This window comes from Phoxinus phoxinus (assembly GCF_949152265.1).
Source record: "Phoxinus phoxinus genome assembly, chromosome: 9".
NCBI lineage: Eukaryota > Metazoa > Chordata > Actinopteri > Cypriniformes > Leuciscidae > Phoxinus > Phoxinus phoxinus.
Window position 1 is genome coordinate 11,203,794 of NC_136884.1, and position 20,643 is coordinate 11,224,436.

Consider the following 20,643-nt stretch of genomic DNA (forward strand, 5'->3'; position numbering starts at 1 on the left):
ACCTCCTGAATTATCGACTCCTTGTCAGCCAAAATAGCATCAAATGAATGAACTTGGACCTGAGGGGGTAAGAAAGCGTTTACCAATGACAAAGCTAAATGCTTATTTTGGCATAAAAGACCAAGCAGGAGTAAGTAAAATAAAAAAGGGCCTACCTGAAGGTCAGCATTCAGGTCACAGAGGTCACTCATCTTTTTCTGAAGCTCCTCTGCCTCCAGTGTGACTTTCATGTTCTTAATGTGGGTTGAAGGAGAAATGTGAGGGAAGTAAGACAAATAAAATCAAAATTATAGATGAGTGAGGATCATTAAGTGAGACAACTTAAATTAATGTGTAGATGTATAGGGACATACTTCCTCTTGTAGCTCAGCAATCTTAGATATGAGACTCTGGTTTTCCCGTTCCTGTGGGAAACCAGAACAAAGGGTTATAAATGTGTTCATGTTCGTTCTAATAATATATATTGTCAATGTCAATATTACCAGTGTGATAGTGTTCATCTGGCAACCAGATTTGTTTACTCTGAATGATTTAATATCCTTGGGTTATGTAATATTACTAGCCATCTAATTAGAAGCATTATCTGTTTGCATTAGTTTATGAAAGTCTCATAACTTGGCTTATTAACATCATAGCTGCCATCAAGATGAGAGGGTCTTGTGCCTCACCATCTGCTTTCTTTTAGCTGAGGCCTGAGCTCGACTCTCTTCTGAAGAGGTCAGGCTGAGCTTCATCTCCTCAACTTCCTCTTTAAGCATCTTCTCCTTCTGTAATAACTGCTGCCCCCTGCAGGATCAAAGATAAGGGACGGGAGTGAAGAGGTGAGAATTGATGATGATGAAGGGATTTGAGCTTTCAGAGGTTAAGAGAAGCGAGACAGAGTCAGTACATTTTAGCTTGTGCTTTGAGGTCTTCATTTTCCTCTATGAGTTTCTGGTTGGTGTCTTCCATGTTTTCAACCGCCTGCTTCAGTTTACGAACCTCTTCCTGCAGCTTTTGGTTATTTAGTTGCAGATCTGCCACACAGAAGACCAGATCTGATGTCTCCCTGCACAATACAAACACAAAATAACTCAGAATGCATCTTAAATGTAATATATATTCAATCAGCTTTATATTTAGATGACTAACTTTTGTATGAATAAGAATTTAAGCATAAGCCTTTAAAGATCAAAAGGTTTTTAAGATCATGACAATCAAATCGATTCAAGTGTGACCAAAGTTTTGATTGATACAGTCTCACAAACAACATGAGCACTACTGTTAACGCTTTATCAGTCACAGACACACAACTCGCACTCCTAAACTTACAGGTCAGCTCTGGATGCTTCCCCTCCAAATGCTTCTAGACTACCTGAGGTCATATTCAGTAGAGCAGATCTCCTTGCTAAAGGAAACAAGAGGTGATTGAAACAAACTCATAATATGCAACATATGAACAACATGAGCATTCTGATATACTCCTAAGATCATCTCACCTGATAAACTGTCCAGTAGTTTGAATGATTCCTGTTGGGTGTCATTCTTTGAGTCCGTCCTAAATGAAAAGGGGAAATTTGAGTTGGATTTTGATCTCCAAAAAAACTATCATGGGGAAAATTTAGCAAAGAAAGGCCTTTTGATCAAAACTGATTGTGGATTGATAGCAGACTGATGAAAATCTGCAATGTGTCTTTGGTGGGGTTGGCAATATCCACACACAATCTTTCGGTATGCCGCATAAAGTTGTTGGCAAAAACAACTGCTTCCTGTTAACCGACCCAAAACATTCAGCAAAATGAGCAGGAGTTTAACAACCAGCATACTTCCTGGTTTTTTGTCCTGTGCAATATTTTCCCAACCTTTTTTGTCTCTGCTATATCAATAAGGCTGAAACACCCCTTCATGGACACAAAACCAGAAATGTGCAGTTATATCATTTAACACTAGTATTAATATTATTAAAATAGCCATTATTACAGTAATTCACTGTGTATCGTTGTTCTAAATCACAAGCACGTCTTCATACCCCTGGTTGCGACAGTCATCAATCCACTCCTTCATGATGGCATGGTACGTGTCCAGGTCTATGGAGATGTCCTTGTGCTCTGGGTCCAGCATATTGCAGAGCTCCTCTAGGCCGCTGTCCTCTGAACTGCGGGACGTGGTGTGTCTCAAGAAGTCCACAATGTGCGATACATAAACCTTACCTGCAACAGAGGACTCTGTTACTATGGTTACAGTGGCTAGAAACACAGAAGACCAGGGTCTCGTCAGATGCCATCCCAGCAGAAAGTTTGCAAATCAACACCTACTTGTTCTGAGTTGCCATGACCGTGTGTCTGAACATATAAAGGCTGTATATATATAAAAGTCTGACGCTATCATCGCTTTTAACAGGCTGTTAAAAAAAATAAAAATAAAAAATGCGGATTCATTCACACAGCTGATTGCATTCATGAGAAGAATGGCTGTAAATAAAAAACGCTTTTGTTCTCTTTTAGCATAGCGGTCTGATCACCACAAACAGCACATCAAGTCAGAGACATCACGAGGAGAGAGCAGGACTTCATTGAGGACATCAGAAGGCCTTTGCCTCTAAGTGTGAATGCCGAAAAGCATGGATCTGAATTAGTCAATGTTCTTAGATGCTCTTAGAGGTTACTTTAGTTTATTCAAACAAAACCACAGGCATTGTAATGTTATTCCTTAGCAGGTTGTAAAGCGGACTAATATCTCGAAACAGGAGGGAGCAGTTAAAGTCCACTAAACATCAAAACACGAATGTCTTCAACACGCAATTCTGGTATGTATGTGGGCACATCAGTGAAATTTCATGGGCAAAAAAATTATCCATTGTCAATAGTATAGCGATTAACTTGAACCCGCTGCAAAATCTCGTGAACATATCTTTAGCAAAATTCATGATCATGTGGATTCCTACTGAAATTACTAGATTTTGCCCGTAAAACTTCACAGAACAAAGGTAAATGTAGCTTATTGAAAACGCAAGAATTTGCTCTTACTCCAAAATGATTTTACATTTCTGTTGAAATCACTTAAGTCCCCCTGTGGTAATGTTATGTGGTGTTTTAATATGCTTTAAGACAAACCATGTACAAATTCATTCATTCAAGTCAACACCATTGCTGAGTTTTTTTTCCCTTTAAAACTGCAGTGAACCAAAGGCAGTCTCAAAAACGCGGTTTGAAATCACTGGTGTTTCTGACTACCTTGTAACCAATCACGCCAAAGTGTGATCGTCAGAACTGGTGTGAGGTGGGGCTAATTTTCATATTCATAGAACCGCATATACTAAATGAGTTACATTCAAGCTATATTAAGGCATGAATAAATATTTTTCAAGAAAAGTAATTTTGGTGATCAAAGATGAGTTTTAAGGGATAAAAATTCTTAACTACAGGTGGACTTTAAGCTGTGTGGGCTATAGGATAATATTAAACAACAGCAAGATAGCTATTTAGGCAAAGTTTAGGAAACTTGCATTGAAGCTTGTAACAATCAACATTCAATCAATTCCAGACTGATAAAGTCAAGTCCTGGACTTAATTATCTTGTTAAATATCTTGTTACACAAATTACGTTAAATGGGTTGCAAAAAAAACAAAAACAAGCTGTACTAAACAGTCCCAAACAGATGTAAATACCTCTGCATTGTGTGTCACAGGCCTGAAAAATGGTGTCCAACAGGTCTTCCTCGCATATCAGACTGACCTCAGCCATGCTCTCCTTCTTGGGCTCAGAGGGAAACAGAGATCCTGTTCAAAACCAATGAAAAGACAAAAAAAACAGTTATCGCTATTAACAAAACATTTACGAGATTAAAAAGAGAACTAAAAAAAGAGGTGATTCATTACCCTCGCCCAGTGAAAGTCTCTTGACCACAAGGGCCGGGTAGGTCAGTTCACTGTCCACGTTAGAAATATCTGAAGAGAAGTTCAGGTTATAAGAGAACAAGCCGGGAGTTGGGATCTTCGAAGTCTTCACCTCCGTGTTGTGCCCCTCTAGCTGGTTTTGTGTGGAGTAGCGTGGGGTAAAGTTGAAGTAATTGTCCCCAGTCTGGGCTGCTGGGGTGGAGCAGTTGCGCCGAAACGGCCGGCTGTACGTTGCTGTGCTTCTCCTCTCCCCAAGCGTGCCTAACGTGCCCAGCGTGCTGGTGATGGTATAGGTGGCATTGGCAGGGGTGATGGGAGCACGAGGGGTGTTGGAGGAAGACCCCGGTCCGGGGGAAGCTGTGGGGGTCAGCATGTCCGCAGAGGAATCGCATTCAGTCTCTCCGTCCGGTCGGACAGTACGTTTCTTCAGGATGGCCTCCAGGTTGTGGCGCAGCCCCGAGTGAGGGCTGTCGTAGCTGCTAGACTGAAACTTAGGAATTTGAAAGGGTGAGTTAACCTCTTGATCTCGCCGCTGGATGGTCTGCAGCTTGCGGCAGATGCTGTCCACGGGGTTGTGCCGTCTCGGGGTCACTCCAACATCCATTTTGGAGTGGGAAAAGAGAGAAAGCCTCAATCTACAGGAGACATAAGTTAATTAGTTTAAAGCTTAAAACAGAGAGAATAGTATTTGACAGGTCATGTGATCTTAAAATGGCTATATTTAAAACAGAGTGAATAGTAATTGGCAGGTCATGTGATCTCAAAATAAAAAAGTTATAAATCACGTCGACAGATAGATAGATAGATAGATAGATAGATAGATAGATAGATAGATAGATAGATAGATAGATAGATAGATAGATAGCCTAGATAGACAAAACGCATACTATTTTGTTAATAAACTGATTTATGGATGTATCGTTACAATATACAATACAAATGTTTTATACATTAACGGTCACTGCGTTATTTGTTTTTTTTTATAGGTGACGTGAAAACTACGTCCTAATATTTTAAAAAAAAAAACGGCCATCAGTAAAACCCTAAAACACTTGTCTTAAAATATTGCACAAGTATGATCTCGTGCATAAAAACATAACTATCAAAAACAGACAAGCAAAAAAAGCAAACCAACCTGTCAAAATCCGTCTAATGGGGAATCCAACAACAACACGTTGAACTTTATATGCAAACCGAGAAACGCAAACCGTTTGTGTCACTTTTAAGGTGAAAATAAAGGCCACCTTCAATTTCATGTGGTGTCTCTGTTATCTTTTGAGGACATTTATACGTCACAAGCAAATATTGGAAAGCTAATGTTGGAATAACAAACACACCTGAATCTGTTCAAACGTTGCCGCCGCGGTCGGTTCACAAATAAGTGCGTCAGAAGCGTCACACACAGCTGATCGAAGGCCGTGTTAAAATCTGCGGCGCACTGACACCGTGCGTCCAATAATGGAACTGCAACTGACAGAGGCTGAATAACAGAGCATCGATTCCTCATATTTTCACTTAAATTAATGGGCCTATTATTAAAAATGTAATTAAATAAACGCAATTTAACGTATGCTATATAAATATCTTCAGTAAAAAAAAAGTAAAAAAAAGAAATGGGACCATGTTCATATATTATAGATATAACAGAATGAATGTGCCTTTATTAAAAAAAATTAATCAAATAAACACACAACATATATAAGATCTCCAGAAAAAATATATTTTGTGACCACGTGCATATAGTATAGATGTAATACAATTAGACCTATGGAAACCTATTTATTGCAGTTCATGTATTCTGCATTCCCCCCCTCTGCCAATGCAATGCATAATGACAAAGATGTGTTTAGAAAAGTGTTTGTTTCAGGTTGCAATTGAGTGCCTTGAAAGAATAGACAATTAAAAAAGGGGCAATTTACCCCAGGGGGCTTCAGTGCCCTATCCTGTGCCCGTGTGCCCTAATTAAATATATATTTAAACTGAAATTTTTATGTTTCAATAAATTAATGTCCATGCTAATTTCCAAATACCAATAATATAATTAATATAATGAAATAATTCCCCATATTTTCTACCAAATTTTTTTTTTCCTCCATGCATTTTTATACTTTTTTTAAAAAACATGCTCTGTTTGTTTTGGCACACTGGCTTTGATATGGTGTGATCTGTAAGAGGTTTACAGACGACGCACATTCATCATGGCGAGCGTTGCATCAGCCACGAGCGCACCATCATCTCATTACAAGGTAAAGGAGCGCGCGTCGCATTCATTAGCGTTTCAACCTTTCATGTGTTTGATAAATATGTCTTAATAACCCCGTCATATTTTACATACAACCGTCGCTGCGTATGACTGAAAAAGAAAATGCACGCTCGGTGGCCATGCGTGTGCGTTAAACAGGAGATTAACAAAATATCTCTGTCTTTCGCATTTTCAACGCATTATTCTGTATTGTATTGAAATAAATAACAACTCAGGAGTATATTTTGTTATATAGAAAATATGTAATGTTATATAACGTAGCCTAGTATTATATGTAGCCTATTTTCTCTACTGGTTATGCATGCGTTCGTCAGATGCACGTTGCGGTTACGCGCATGTTGCCGTAGTCTATTGATACGCATACGTCACTGGACTAGGCGAATAACACTGAGAAGCAAAGTCCCTTGTAATGTTTTTTGTTTTGTTTTTGTCAAATATAAAAATATGTTCAAGTTACATTTGATGATGTACAGGTTAAAGGCACGCACCTTACGCTATCAACAAAAAGCTATTAATATTTTTGTATTCATATATTAGCCTATGTCATTTTGTGTTTTATTTTTGTGCTTATATATAAATATTGTAAATTAAATATTTTTTTATTTTTTTACCGTGGTTGATAGGCTATATAAAAACTCTTTCAAGCACTTTTATATGTTAATTGTTCATTGGCTATTGTATGCGTTCTTTTCAGACCGTTAAGCAACAGATCTTCTGTAAACACTGCAAGTGAAGGACACATGGAGGTGCGCCTTTGATTCAATCCATCTGATTGGTCACTAAAAACGGCTCACTCACACAGATCATTTTTATTTTTCAACTCAAGCCACTTTAAGTTCATTCATTTCTTGACCGAACGTGATGATGTCTGAATGGGTGAGTTCATCAGGGGGTGTAAAGTAGCCTATACTTCATTATTTATTAAGGCTAATATTTTGGTGGAGATTTTACTGGAGCAGGGGTCTATTTTAAAAATGACAATTCTTGGTTTTACTCCTTTACTCTTTTACAGTTTAATTTAGACCTCCAAAGTAATTTAGCCAGGTCATCATGACTTTCTATTTTTAAGTGTAAAACTTTATTTTTTACACTTAAACATTATTTTGGATAATTTGTAGGCTAATTAACTTTAGTACGCCTATTATTTAAACGGAATGCTTGTATTCTTGCTCAATACATTTCTAAGGCAAAATTATACTTTTTAGACCTCCAAAGTACAAAGTCCATTTTCACAGCTCACCGTGAACATTGAGATTACTCCAGTGATGCTCACAGCTTTCCGAAAGCAAATGACACTTTGTATTTCAACTTTGTCCTTGTGAGGAAACGTCTTATTCACACCACACAGTCTTTGATCTAAATAAGTTATTATTTTGCCTGTTGCTGAAGACTGGGTTTGTTTTTTTTCTATAAACAGCTATACTAAATATAAAGGTTTCAGTTTCAAGACAGAGATCAGGACATTTTTGGCGTCTTGACTTGCTTTTTAGTTTCACTTAAGTATGTATGTTTTTAGTTGGATATTTAGATTTTTAAATAAAATTACATTTTGATGTAAGTATATGTAATTATCCATACAATTCATCAGTTGTTTTTATATCTCAGCTCTTATCAGATGTAGTATGCATCACATGCATACTCAATTATAATAAGACTTATATGTTAATCATCGAAGTTAATCTTAAGAATTATGCGATATACTAGATATTTGATAAGGGCATGGAAATGAAAGACCAACGTTGATCATTCTGGTTTAGAGAAGCCCTCAACAATATTAAATTAAATCATTAACATTCCTTTACTTTTGCCAGAGAACTTTAGAAATGTATCAGATTGTAAACTAAATAATCTGCTTGCATATTCCAGCTTCAACTATGCTTATGCTTATTATATTTTAATATATGTTGAATGTTTGTTTCCTTTTAGGAGCTTGAGAATAATGTGGCTGACAATGCCTCTAGTTTTAAGGTATGGTACACTATACACATATTACACATTACAGATATTACCAGATCACTTGCCTTAAACATGGTGTCCAGTGGCTTCATTCTGATGTTTGATTGATACTCTACACAGTTAGAAACTCTCCTCCTCAGTCAAATCTTGATTCCTCAGATAAATCCACTTTTGTTTATGGTCGTATCAGTGTCCACGTGCTGTTTCTAAAACATTCTCAACATAGCAAAAGAGCATTTTGAGTCCGAGTGTCTTGAGTTGAATTGTGGTAGAGCTCTTTCATATATGGCATATTTTGGCTTTCATGACTCCAAAATGTGACCTTGGACCCCTCTTTTTGGCAGTTAGCAGAAGGGCCCTTGCTCTTCCAAGAGGTCCCGTGCTGAGTAAAACAGAATCCAGTCTCTCAGATCACTGTAAGCCCTGTCAATCAAGCTTGGCTTGGCTTTGGACATGCCCTCTGTCTCTACCTTTCTCTGACTCAGGTGGTGATTAAGGTCTTTTCAACACATGCTAAATCACACCATTGCCTTAAAGACAACATGGAATTGTCTGAAATCTGCAATCATGCCTCAGTCCATTTTATGTATGAGAGAATATCTCATATTAAAACTGTATATAACTTCAGGTCAGTTTTTTCTCTACGTTACAATGAATGCGGAGTGAAGATTCCAAGCTTCAAAATGTGCTATTTAAACTCTTTAAAGTCATATAATAGCTGTGTGTGTGGAACAGATTGAAATTTATGTCAGTGAGTTGAACTTGAACAAATCATTCAATCCAGATCAGTCGATTTAATGAAAGTCCACAAATCAGGCATTTATATTTTAAATAGGGCACACTTGAAATATACTGTTACAACACAGGTTGAAGCAGGGACGGAAGCAGTATCCACGTGCAGTATTACTTTATTAAATAAACTCAAAACTCAGGAACAGAACAACCACACATATAGCAACATTAACAACAGACAAGGAACAGACTGAAACACAGGACTAATGACAAGACAAGGGACAACTGTGAACATTTAAACAATCAACCAATGACAACATGGCACAACAGACAAGGGAACACAGGGCAGGATCACATGACTAAACCAGGGGATATCACATGACAGAGCAGAACAAGGAACAAGAAGCAAACACCCAAACCGTGACATACTGAGTGCTTCTCAATATCCCTCCTCGTCTCCTCGCTCCTCTGTCCTCCATCCTATGACCCGGAAACCGATCGAGCTCAGCCATCTTGAAGGACATCTCAATTCTCTACTTGCACCGTGAGGAGGCGAGGATCGAGGAGTGAGGAGGCTTCCAGAGGAGCTATGAGCGAGGATACACAGGTGTATCCTATGCGGAAGTGTTTTATTGACTTAACGTGACGCACGTGTAAATTCTCCTCCCCCTTCACATCGGTCACAATAATTTTATAGCTATATCATTTTATTGCAGTTTATATAAACCACATGTCACATATTTCAACAGGGTATCTTGCTTTATTATGAATTTCTTAAATAACCAAACTTCAACAACATAAGGCCAGATCTTTTGAGCGCTGCTGATGACGCTGTAAAGTGACGCTCGAGTGATCAAGTATTCCAATGTATAAAAAAGCTTTCATTCGATTTCTCCGTCCTCCTTTCTTTTCCTTGCAGCCTTCCCTCGCGTCCTACAGGGGGTGGAGCTGAGACTCGAGGAAAGGAAGCGAGGAAAGGAAACGAGGATGCACAAATAAGAATTGAGAAGCACCCACTGTATGATATTGACACATTTGCATCCTTGCTCCAGTCCCTATTCATTGTAATTGCTTGGAAAAGAGCAACAAGTACATTCTGCAAAATGTCTCTTTTTTTGTGTTCAAGAGAATAATGAATTTATTGAAGTGCTCGAAAAAAATATGAGATTGGTGGAAATTTATATTTCGATGCATTTTGCATTCAACACTGCACTCACTTTGTACACAAAAGCCAAAGAGTTGTTCTCTATCTCTTATCATTTCTATCAGTTCTGCGTTCTTGGAAAAGTTTTGCAAGCGAACACAGAAGTGAACCCAAATTTTTCAAGAAAATGCGAAAGTTTTTGCAAGTGAACAAAAGCATTGAAATATAATTTTGTCCTCCAATCTTGGATCTTTTCCATCATCATGTCCTCATTGGGGCTCTGTATGGACCGCACTGACATTTATGGGCGGATTATTCCTTTGAGACACTACACAGTGCATGCTCTTAATTGAATCATTTCAAGAGCACATAGCATTAGTTGAATATCAGATGTCATTAAACAGAAATAAGTGTTTGTCTATTGATGAGGATAATCGCATGTAAGCCTCTTGAAGGGACTGAGGACGGTAGTGGATGAGGTCACACAAGGCACCGAAAGGCGGTGAATTGATGATGGCCACATTGCAGTTCTCACTAAACAAAATGATAGATTTTCAAGAAAGCAATGTGTCTTATCATTCTAAGTAAAAGTACTAATTAGCATAGACCTGAAAACACTGTCATCGATGACAATAATAGCACTTCTATAAATCTGCCACATGATTGCTCTCGAGACTCAGCTGAGATTACAGACGGTTGTTCAATTGGATCTAGCATATTTATAGTCTGGTACTCAAAGCACTCATAAACTGAGGTGTCAGACAGCACAGTCTTCATGTTAGCGCTGATTTACGAGTCAGCGCCTTGAAAATGAAGCACCTTAGATATGCATTGTCTCAAGATCTGATTATTTTAATTCATAGTCCATGAATTAGACAGATGTCCAAAACTGCAGGCCAATACAGCAGCCCCAAAAAAGTATTTGGACACTTTAGAAACACTTAAAAAATTAAATGTCTGCAATTACATGCAAGTGAAATGTCTTTGGATTACATGCAAGTAGTATGCAGGTGCCATTAGATGATAGATAGATAGATAGATAGATAGATAGATAGATAGATAGATAGATAGATAGATAGATAGATAGATAGATAGATAGATAGATAGATAGATAGATAGATAGATAGATAGATAGATAGATAGATAGATAGATAGATAGATAGATAGACAGTCGCTGCCTGTGCTGTGGACAGTCTCAGTTAAACAAACACAACAGTGTGTTGCACCTTTCCACCATAATCCTGGATTACAGAGGGTTGCTGAAGGAACATGTAATCCGTGAGAGTGTCTAATCTCAGGGTTTTTAGTGCATTTCCGTCAGGGAGAGAGATCCATAGAAATAAATAGAGGGATAGAGGGATGTTTTTCACAGAATGACCCTATTCTATGTCTGTACAAAGGTCTTGGTTGGTGTATTGTGTCATCTGATGCTGATTATTTTTGGCCGCATTCTGTTTAGGCCGCAGACACAGTGACACAGTTAGCAAAGACCCATAAACCAAAACCTGACCTGGATGGCCTGATGTTTGGGACTGTTTTCACTGACCACATGCTGACCATCGAGTGGAGTCTTGAGGAAGGCTGGCAAAATCCGCATATCCAGCCTTTTGGGAACCTGTCCATACACCCAGGGTGTTCTGCCTTGCATTACGCTATACAGGTGTGTCCTCGCCATCTGTGTGGTTAGACATCAAATAAAATCATTTGACATCCACGGCTTTATGATGTTAAAATGTAAATGCGTACTGTGTGCAGCTTTTTGAGGGTATGAAGGCGTACCGGGGGCCAGATAACAAAGTGCGTCTCTTCAGACCCATGATGAACATGAAGCGGATGCAGAAGTCCGCCCACAGGGCCTGTCTGCCTGTAAGATCCACATCTCTCCCCTTTTTACTCCGTCACATTCATATTACGATAGCCACACTAAACTGCAGTTCTGTTTGTCATTTTCTTTGTTTATCTGTAGAGTTTTGATGCTGCAGAGTTGTTGGAGTGCATCAGGAAGTTGGTGGAGGTGGATCAGGACTGGGTTCCTCACTCAGACTCGGCCAGTTTGTACATCCGTCCCACCTTCCTGGGCACAGAGGTTACACAAAAGCACCATTCTTGCAATAAACTCATTATTTTCATTTCTTGTATATTTTATAAATATACTAAGGTCTGAACATGCATTTATGATTTATTTTATTTTATTTAAAACGGAGTTTAAAAGGAAAAGTGTAAAAAAGAACAGAACACAAATATACGAGATTTATTATTAATTTATTAATTAATTCAGCTTAATATACCTGATTATAGTTAATTAATATCTAATATAAATAATAATATTTAATTAACCAATATAACAATGGACACGATTTTTTATATTTTATTTTATTTATTTGCTCTCATGGTTTAACACTTGTTTAAGTTTGCTCATTTGTTTATTTATTTATGTATTTTTATTCTGTTGCTCTGACAATATTTTGCCACAATACAAAAATGATACATTTATTTAAATCATGTATATTTTATTTTTTAGACATGTTTATGTCTAAAACATTTTTTTTAATTTAACAAAAAAAAACGAATGTATTTGAATGTAATATTATAAAGTATTGAATATAATGATTTTATAATTTTAACTGCCAATAAAAGCTGGTAATTTAGTGTAATATTATACTGTAAAAAAATATAACTACAACTCCATAATATGTTCATGGATATAAATCTATGCAGTGTTGGGGTAGTAACGCATTACAAGTACAAGTTACATAATCAGATTACATTTTTTCAAGTAACTAGTAAAGTTTACAACAAAATATCTGAGTTACTTTTTCAAATAAGTAGCGCAAGTGACTTTGTTTTCCCATTATTGACTGAGAGCTCTCTTGTCCCCATGTTGAGAAAAATCAGGAGTAACGTAACGTATTACTTTTCTAAAAAAGTAATAAAAGTAACACGATTAGTTACTTTTTAAGGGAGTAATGCAATATTTTAATGCATTACTTTTCAAAGTAACTTTCCCCAACACTGAATCCATGACAGCTATAAATTCTTTTGCATTACATGAACACATGAAGGCTCTTAACCAATATTTTCTTTGCGTGTGTGAACAGCCCACCCTTGGTGTGAAGAAGCCCTCCAGTGCATTGCTGTTCGTCATCCTCAGTCCTGTGGGCTCTTACTTCAGCACAGGAGCTAAACCAGTGTCTCTGTGGGCCGACTCTAAATACATCCGAGCTTGGAGAGGAGGGACAGGAGACTGCAAGATGGGAGGGTAAGCAACTCAGCTGTGTTTGTTTGTGTCTACACATGACTCAGTATTTTACTACAAAACACTCATTCATAAATGAATGAGGAGCATTGTTGCACACTTATTGGAACGTTCTTACCCTTGATCCAAATTAAGCACGCTTGGTTTAATTGTGAAAGCCTCATAGTTTCGGATTTGTGTGTGCTAACAGCCACGTTTTAAGTCTGTGATATTTGGCTCACGTGGCTCAAAACTTCTCACATGAGAGCAGAACTACAGTAGTTTTAGCAATGCAGCCAGTGCTTTAAAAGCCTCTGAAGGGAGGATGATGCAACAGGACAATAGGGTTTTGCCTATTGATTTCTGATTGTGAAGAACATACAATGTTTTTAGGAACTATGGAGCATCTATCTATGCCCAGTATGAGGCAGTGGATTACGGCTGTCAGCAGGTTCTCTGGCTGTATGGGGACAACCATCAGATCACAGAGGTCGGCACCATGAACCTTTTCCTCTACTGGATCAATGAGAAAGGAGGTGATGACTGTTGATAACCAAACATTTGTGAAAAGTTACTCTTTCACTCTGTGTTTTGATAGATTGTTTATGTATATTTGCTTTAACAGGCAATATAGAGTATGTGGAAGTCAAAGCATACGGAGCTCAATGTAAATTTGCAGGACCTTCAAAAGGCTACAAATCAATAATGATTTGTATTCTCATTCTCTGGCTTGGTGCAGATCACTAAAGACCTCTAGTGGTCAACAGGAAAGCGACAGTTCAAAACAACTTTGCCATGTCTTTATAAGAGACACAAATGTTATTTAAGCAAACCTTTAGAATGGAAAACCTATGGATTTTTTCTTTCTTTCCAGAGGAGGAGCTCGCAACACCACCTCTAGATGGCATAATTCTGCCAGGCGTTACACGGCAAAGCATCCTAGAACTTGCTCGCAAATGGGTAAAAACTGTCAAAACCATTCTGTCAGATACAAAATGTGCAAAATGTATCTTCAAAGGTGCAATAGCTTGTCACTGGGATGGGGAATTACCTTTAAAAAGGGACCACTTTGTACCTTATCTTCCATTAAAATGTGCATATTAGTACCTTAGACTAGGAATATCTGCCCTACTATGAACCTTTTAGGGGTGAATAAAAGGTAATACAGTATAAAGTAAGCTATAGGTTGTCTCTTTAAGGGTACTGCACCAGTGAAATGCTGTTGTACCGCTAAAGGTGTCACAGCCATAATTGGAGAGTTGTGAGGCAGGATCTAAGCACAGCTGTCACTTTATTCACTATTTAATCAAAAACAACCAGCACACAGGAGAACAGGACTAACACAACTTAACATAGACAAAAAACAACTGAGGCTATTTATACACAGGTTAAGGGAAGGGTAGAAAACAAGGAGCAGGTGGAAATAAACCAGTTAACAAATTAGTAACCATAGAAACAAATGGGAACATACTTAGAAACCGAGACAAGAACTAACACATGAAAAATAGAATCACGTTACAAAAGTTAAAATGTTTGCATATTTTTTAGTCTTGCATATGCTTGGTTCAAATTGTTTGTTTTTCATTTTTATGAACAGGGTGAGTTTAAGGTGTCCGAGCGCTATTTGACCATGGCCGATCTTCAGCAGGCTTTGGAGGAAAACCGAGTGAGGGAGATGTTTGGTTCTGGAACAGCTTGTGTCGTTAGTCCCGTTGGCAGGATCTTATATCAGGGAGAGGTGAGCTTAGTTTGTTTTGGATGGTAAGAGCACCGCGCGCTAGTTCATTATCAATTAATGAACAATTAGTTAATTAGGCGAATGAACAGATATCCACTTCTGGGTCAAAAACTTGGCCAATTTTTTTATTAGATTTTCCACATGTTTTTCTTATACTAATCTCCTGCCCATTAGAATCTACATATTCCATGTGAGGGAAGCCTCCCTCCACTTACCTCCAGACTGTTAAAGGAGCTCACAGATATTCAGGTAAGACACCACACACACACACACACACACACACACACACACACACACACACACACACACACACACACACACACGTGTATTTATTTTTAGAAATAAAGCTAAATAGATTGTCATTCAGTGTTATATTTACTGGAAAACAAAATACATTCATACTTGGTTAGTTTAGAAATTGTGTCTTTTCAATTACAGGAATTTAATTATTTTACTGCCATGCATGTGGATATTTTGTTTAGATTTTTCCTGCAGTTTGCAGCTTATTTATTTATGTATTCATTCATTCATTCTGCTTAATACACATGTTAATATTTAAGTAATATATAATATTAATAATAATAACATATAATAATATAAATATTTGCATATATTTTTACGTTTTAAAACGCGCCTTAAGACATATCTGTCGTGAAAGAGTAGAGGCAGTCGGATCCATTCGCAGAACTTTATTTTAACAGATAACAAAACACTGACAAGAAACAAGGAAACACGAGGAAAACATGCAGCGTGGCAAAACAAGACTTCACCCAGTGTAATAGTGAGCGTGAGGTATAAATGTGTGTGGAGCTGTGAGTGAAAACTAGATGCAGGTGAGAGGGTGATCAGTGGCAACAGATGTGAGAAATTAGTCCAGAGTGTGTGCGTGAACAGTCCAAGGGAACGAAGTACAGGGGAGAAGCGCCCTCTCGAGGCACTCGAGGGCAATCCAGCCAAACATGGTCACATAACCCCCCCTTTAAGGAGCGGCTACCAGACGCTCCAAATAAAATCCAGGCGGGGGGCAGAGCGAAGACTATCCTGGGGGAGGGACGGAGGGCCAGGCCCGTGCAGGGGAACGGGACTAGGACACAGGCAAGGCGGGCCTGGGCCATGGAGCGTGGGTGACCAGGGTGGAGCAGGACGTGACGGCGGCCAGGGCGGAGCAGGATGTGACGGCGGCCAGGGCGGAGCAGGATGTGACGGCGGCCAGGGCGGAGCAGGATGTGACGGCGGCCAGGGCGGAGCAGGATGTGACGGCGGCCAGGGCGGAGCAGGATGTGACGGCGGCCAAGGCGGAGCAGGATGTGACGGCGGCCAGGGCGGAGCAGGACGTGACGGCGTCCATGTAGGCGCCGCCTCCATGGCCCTCACAGGGTACCTCCTGCCCCCCCCCAAAAAATACTTGGGGAAATCAAAAGGCTCCCGAAGCTTGAGAGGCGGGACCGGCAGGGCGAGGCGCAGAGGCGGGGCCGGCAGGGCGAGGCGCAGAGGCGGGGCCGGCAGGGCGAGCCGCAGAGGCGGGGCCGGCAGGGCGAGGCGCAGAGGCGGGGCCGCCAGGGCGAGGCGCAGAGGCGGGGCCGGCAGGGCGAGGCGCAGAGGCGGGGCCGGCAGGGCGAGGCGCAGAGGCGGGGCCGGCAGGGCGAGGCGCAGAGGCGGGGCCGGCAGGGCGAGGCGTCTGGGAACGCCCTCCGGAGCCTGGCGAGCCCAACGAGTCCTCCTTCTCCTTCTGCGACGGCGCTTCACTGGGCTTGACTCATTACAGGGTGCACTTGACTCACAGGATGCTCTGGACTCACAGGATGCTCTGGACTCACAGGATGCACTGAACTCACAGGATGCACTGGACTCACAGGATGCACTGGACTCACAGGATGCACTGGACTCACAGGATGCACTGGACTCACTCGGTTCAATCGGCTCACTCGGTTCAATCGGTTCACTCGGTTCAATCGGCTCACTCGGTTCAATCGGCTCACTCGGTTCAATCGGCTCACTCGGTTCAATCGGCTCACTCGGTTCAATCGGCTCACTCGGTTCAATCGGCTCACTCGGTTCAATCGGCTCACTCGGTTCAATCGGCTCACTCGGTTCAATCGGCTCACTCGGTTCAATCGGCTCACTCGGTTCAATCGGCTCACTCGAGTCGGCTGGCACGCGCTCAAACTCCGGTTTTACTGGCGAAACCTCCGCTGTCTCTGGATTAGCCAACTCAACAGGACCAGTGTGGAATCCGGACTCGAGGGATCCAACACGATGAGTGGGTTTGGCAGGAACGGTATACTTGAAAGCCCCTCTGACGGTTATCAAGTGAGGATCAAACAGTTTAACAAGAAGAGTCCTTAGTGGCGTGCGGAATGAGAGAGAGAAATCCGCCGCATACGAACCTCCCCGGCGCAGGGACCAGAGCAGTTCCTCGGGATCCTCCTTTCCTGCGGGGAGTTCAAAAGCCTCTCTGAATCGGGCGATAAAAACGGCATAAGAGGGGAACGAAATTCGACCTGGTTCCCAGAGCGCGCCTGCCCACTCCAGAGCCCTTCCAGTGAGCAGTGAGCAGATGAAGGAAACACGGTCGTAATCCGAGGTGTAAAACTGGGGCTGACGATGCATATACAAGATGCACTGCCGAAGAAATCCCTCACATGCCACAGGTGAGCCATCAAACTTCACAGGGAAGGGTAATTTTGGTTTGCTTGAAGCCGAACTCACGCTTGATGTGACAGGCGCAGGTGTAGCTGGGGCTTGCGCTTCATTAGCGACCGCGCTCTGTTGAGTGAGGGTATGAACAGACCTCACTAGTTCCTCCGTGAGAATCGTCAACTTGACGAGCTGTTGTTGGTGTGTGACCAACACAGATGCCCGGGAACGAACCTCGGAAGCAAGACTCTGGAAGTCTGCTGGATCCTGGTTTGGTGAAGTCTTCTGTCGTGAAAGAGTAGAGGCAGTCGGATCCATTCGCAGAACTTTATTTTAACAGATAACAAAACACTGACAAGAAACAAGGAAACACGAGGAAAACATGCAGCGTGGCAAAACAAGACTTCACCCAGTGTAATAGTGAGCGTGAGGTATAAATGTGTGTGGAGCTGTGAGTGAAAACTAGATGCAGGTGAGAGGGTGATCAGTGGCAACAGATGTGAGAAATTAGTCCAGAGTGTGTGCGTGAACAGTCCAAGGGAACGAAGTACAGGGGAGAAGCGCCCTCTCGAGGCACTCGAGGGCAATCCAGCCAAACATGGTCACAATATCTTTTTATACAGGCTTTTTTTATAACATGTTTTATTGAGACTTTACTGCACTTTATCTGTAGGTATATGGGGCTTGTTTGTTGTGTGTTTTGTCTTATGCAGTGACCTGTATATTGCTAGTTGTGAGGTGACCATGGGTGTTATGACAGGCGCCATTAAATAAAATGCATTATTATTATTATGTTTTCTCATATATACTAGTCCATAGATTTTTGTTCATTTGTTGTGCTGGTCATCATGAATCAACCAAAAATGGTGCCTAAACATTGTGCTGCTTCTCCCACGTGTGGTGAAATGGAAAAATTGGGATATTTTTATTTTTTTATTAAATGTATTCTCGCAAACAACTCAAACAAGAATAACAATTTTAAACTTAAAAAAAAAAATGTTTTAAATTAACCCCACTTTTCTATACCCCCATCCCAACCCACGTGGGACAAACAGAATTATGAGGTTTTGGGTGTGTTATTTTGTTTTCATCGTTATAACATATTTGCCTTGTTGCAGTATGGACGGACCCCCAGTGACTGGTCTTGCGTCGTATAAAGGAACCTCACTGTTGTCAACGTACACAAGCTCTTCAGCACATTTTAAAACATGCACATTATACAACAAAAGCTTTATTTGTGGATACATGGAATAATGACCTGCCACGTAGATGTATTTCTTGTTTTGAACAAAGTTTACCAGCTAACTAAAATCTAGACTAGCAATATTGTGTTGCTCTTTATCGGACTACACCACTCAGATGCCTCTTTATGGTCACATTTTCTCAATACAGTTTATTCTAATAATCAGTAAGTTCGTGACCAGCTGTCTCATTAACAATATAGCTGAGGCGTATGAGATATTTCCTCACTCACTGTATAGTTTATTGATGCTGTTGATAATATGTTAATATGCCATTTCTGTCGTATTGCACAAGCTCTTTAGATCTTTGAAAGACATTTATAGATATTTTAAGGAAGTGTGTTTTTGTGGTAGAACTTTATTTTTAAAGAAATTTCTATGTTTAATGTATACCACCAAGAAATGTTTATGATGTAATGTTTAATTGTAGCTGATAATAGTGATTATTACGGCTATTGTGTTTGAAACTCTTGTATTATATTTGGAGAACATTTTGCACTCAAAAAAGGGAACCTTAAAATCCACATTATATTTGTTTGTACTGTAGATGTGTGTATGATCAAACAAAGTGATCCCTCATTTAATATGAAATATACATAAGATTTTAACAGTTACATAAGCACTAATAAATTAAATGATAGACATTTAGAGATGTGTAATACCGTATTTAGATATTGAGTATTTTGTGATGTGATACCAGGAATATATATATATATATATATATATATATATATATATATATATAAAACATGAATGAATAAAATAAAATATATATAATATAGTATAATAAAAAACACTTGCATGTTTTTATTTTTTATTTTTTTATTGCTATCATATTGTGGAACACTTGGTTAAGTTTGTTCATACATTACTGTTTCATACCATTCTTTTTCCTAAGCAAGTGCGTTAAAAGTGCTGAGACTGTATTGTGAAGATACTGTACATGAGAGGGTTTGAGCACACTTTACACACATTCATCTTTATTTAACATGCCCTATTTTAGACCTTAGACCTCAATTATATGGGTATTAAAATTTGTCAGTGACATTAGTCAGGTGTAAATCATTAGACCACTGATGTAGTAGCAAAAAAGAAGGCATTGCATTGTGCTTTCCTCCTCTTTTCTCTTTGTTTCTGTACGCCTTTTCAGCTTAATAGTTTCATAATCATTTAATGAAGATGACGTCTATAATAATAATAATTCAATAATAATAATAAGAAGAAAAATGCAGTACCATCTTTCTGCACAAGATGGCGTAATAAAACAAATGTTGTAATGATTGTCTAAGTGGATTTCATCCACCACTATTATTCTTATTTATAGGCATGCACGCAGTGAGGTGCTAGTGGGCAGGTGTCTGTGTATATATATATATATATTGTGTGTGTGTGTGTGTGTGTGTGTGTGTGTGTGTGTGTGTGTGTGTGTGTGTGTGTGTGTGTGTGTGTGTGTGTGTGTGTGTGTGTGTGTGTGTGTGTGTGTGTGTGTGTGTGTGTGTGTGTGTGTGTGTGTGTGTGTGTGTGTGTGTGTGTAAGTGTGTAAGTGTGTGTGATTTATGAGGACACAAATTTGTATAATGACATGTGTATTACACTGGTATTACAACTTAAATGTGGTTTATGAGGACATTTCATGAGTCCTCATCATTCAAATAGCTTAAAAAAAACTATGTTTTATTATAAATGTAAAAATGCATAATGTTTCCTGTGATGGGTAGGTTTAGGGATAGGGGCAGTGAGGGGATAGAATATACAGTTTGTACAGTATAAAAACCATTACGCCTATGGAATGTCCTCACAAGTATAGCAAAACAAACTTTAT

At 39.6% G+C, this 20,643-nt stretch overlaps 2 protein-coding genes across 13 annotated transcripts in view; one reads left to right on the forward strand and one right to left on the reverse strand.

Moving 5' to 3' along the window:
* Positions 1–8,526, reverse strand: part of lrmp (lymphoid-restricted membrane protein) — a 24,200-nt gene extending 15,674 nt beyond the window's left edge. For 6 of the 12 annotated variants that reach the window (XM_079624153.1, XM_079624161.1, XM_079624152.1 and 3 more), the window contains exons 1-11: positions 8,160–8,526; positions 3,858–4,510; positions 3,648–3,758; positions 2,009–2,189; positions 1,479–1,537; positions 1,312–1,387; positions 890–1,048; positions 669–786; positions 354–404; positions 156–233; positions 3–59 (exon numbers count right to left, since the gene is read on the reverse strand). In XM_079624153.1, coding sequence (XP_079480279.1) covers positions 3–59; positions 156–233; positions 354–404; positions 669–786; positions 890–1,048; positions 1,312–1,387; positions 1,479–1,537; positions 2,009–2,189; positions 3,648–3,758; positions 3,858–4,479 — 1,512 coding nt within the window. In that variant the 5' untranslated portion in view covers positions 4,480–4,510; positions 8,160–8,526. Of the gene's footprint in view, positions 1–2; positions 60–155; positions 234–353; positions 405–668; positions 787–889; positions 1,049–1,311; positions 1,388–1,478; positions 1,538–2,008; positions 2,190–3,647; positions 3,759–3,857; positions 4,511–5,010; positions 5,277–8,159 lie in introns of those variants that run through there. The other 6 variants (XM_079624160.1, XM_079624157.1, XM_079624150.1 and 3 more) reach the window with 2 other exon arrangements.
* On the forward strand, positions 6,020–19,546 carry bcat1 (branched chain amino-acid transaminase 1, cytosolic). The gene is made up of 12 exons (XM_079624211.1): positions 6,020–6,121; positions 6,833–7,014; positions 8,065–8,106; positions 11,430–11,630; positions 11,726–11,836; positions 11,937–12,056; positions 13,069–13,229; positions 13,599–13,741; positions 14,080–14,165; positions 14,803–14,943; positions 15,118–15,192; positions 18,699–19,546. Exons 2-12 carry the CDS (start codon positions 7,000–7,002, stop codon positions 18,735–18,737), a joined length of 1,134 nt encoding a protein of 377 aa, XP_079480337.1. The 5' UTR covers positions 6,020–6,121; positions 6,833–6,999; the 3' UTR covers positions 18,738–19,546.
* The last annotated feature ends 1,097 nt before the right edge of the window (positions 19,547–20,643 follow it).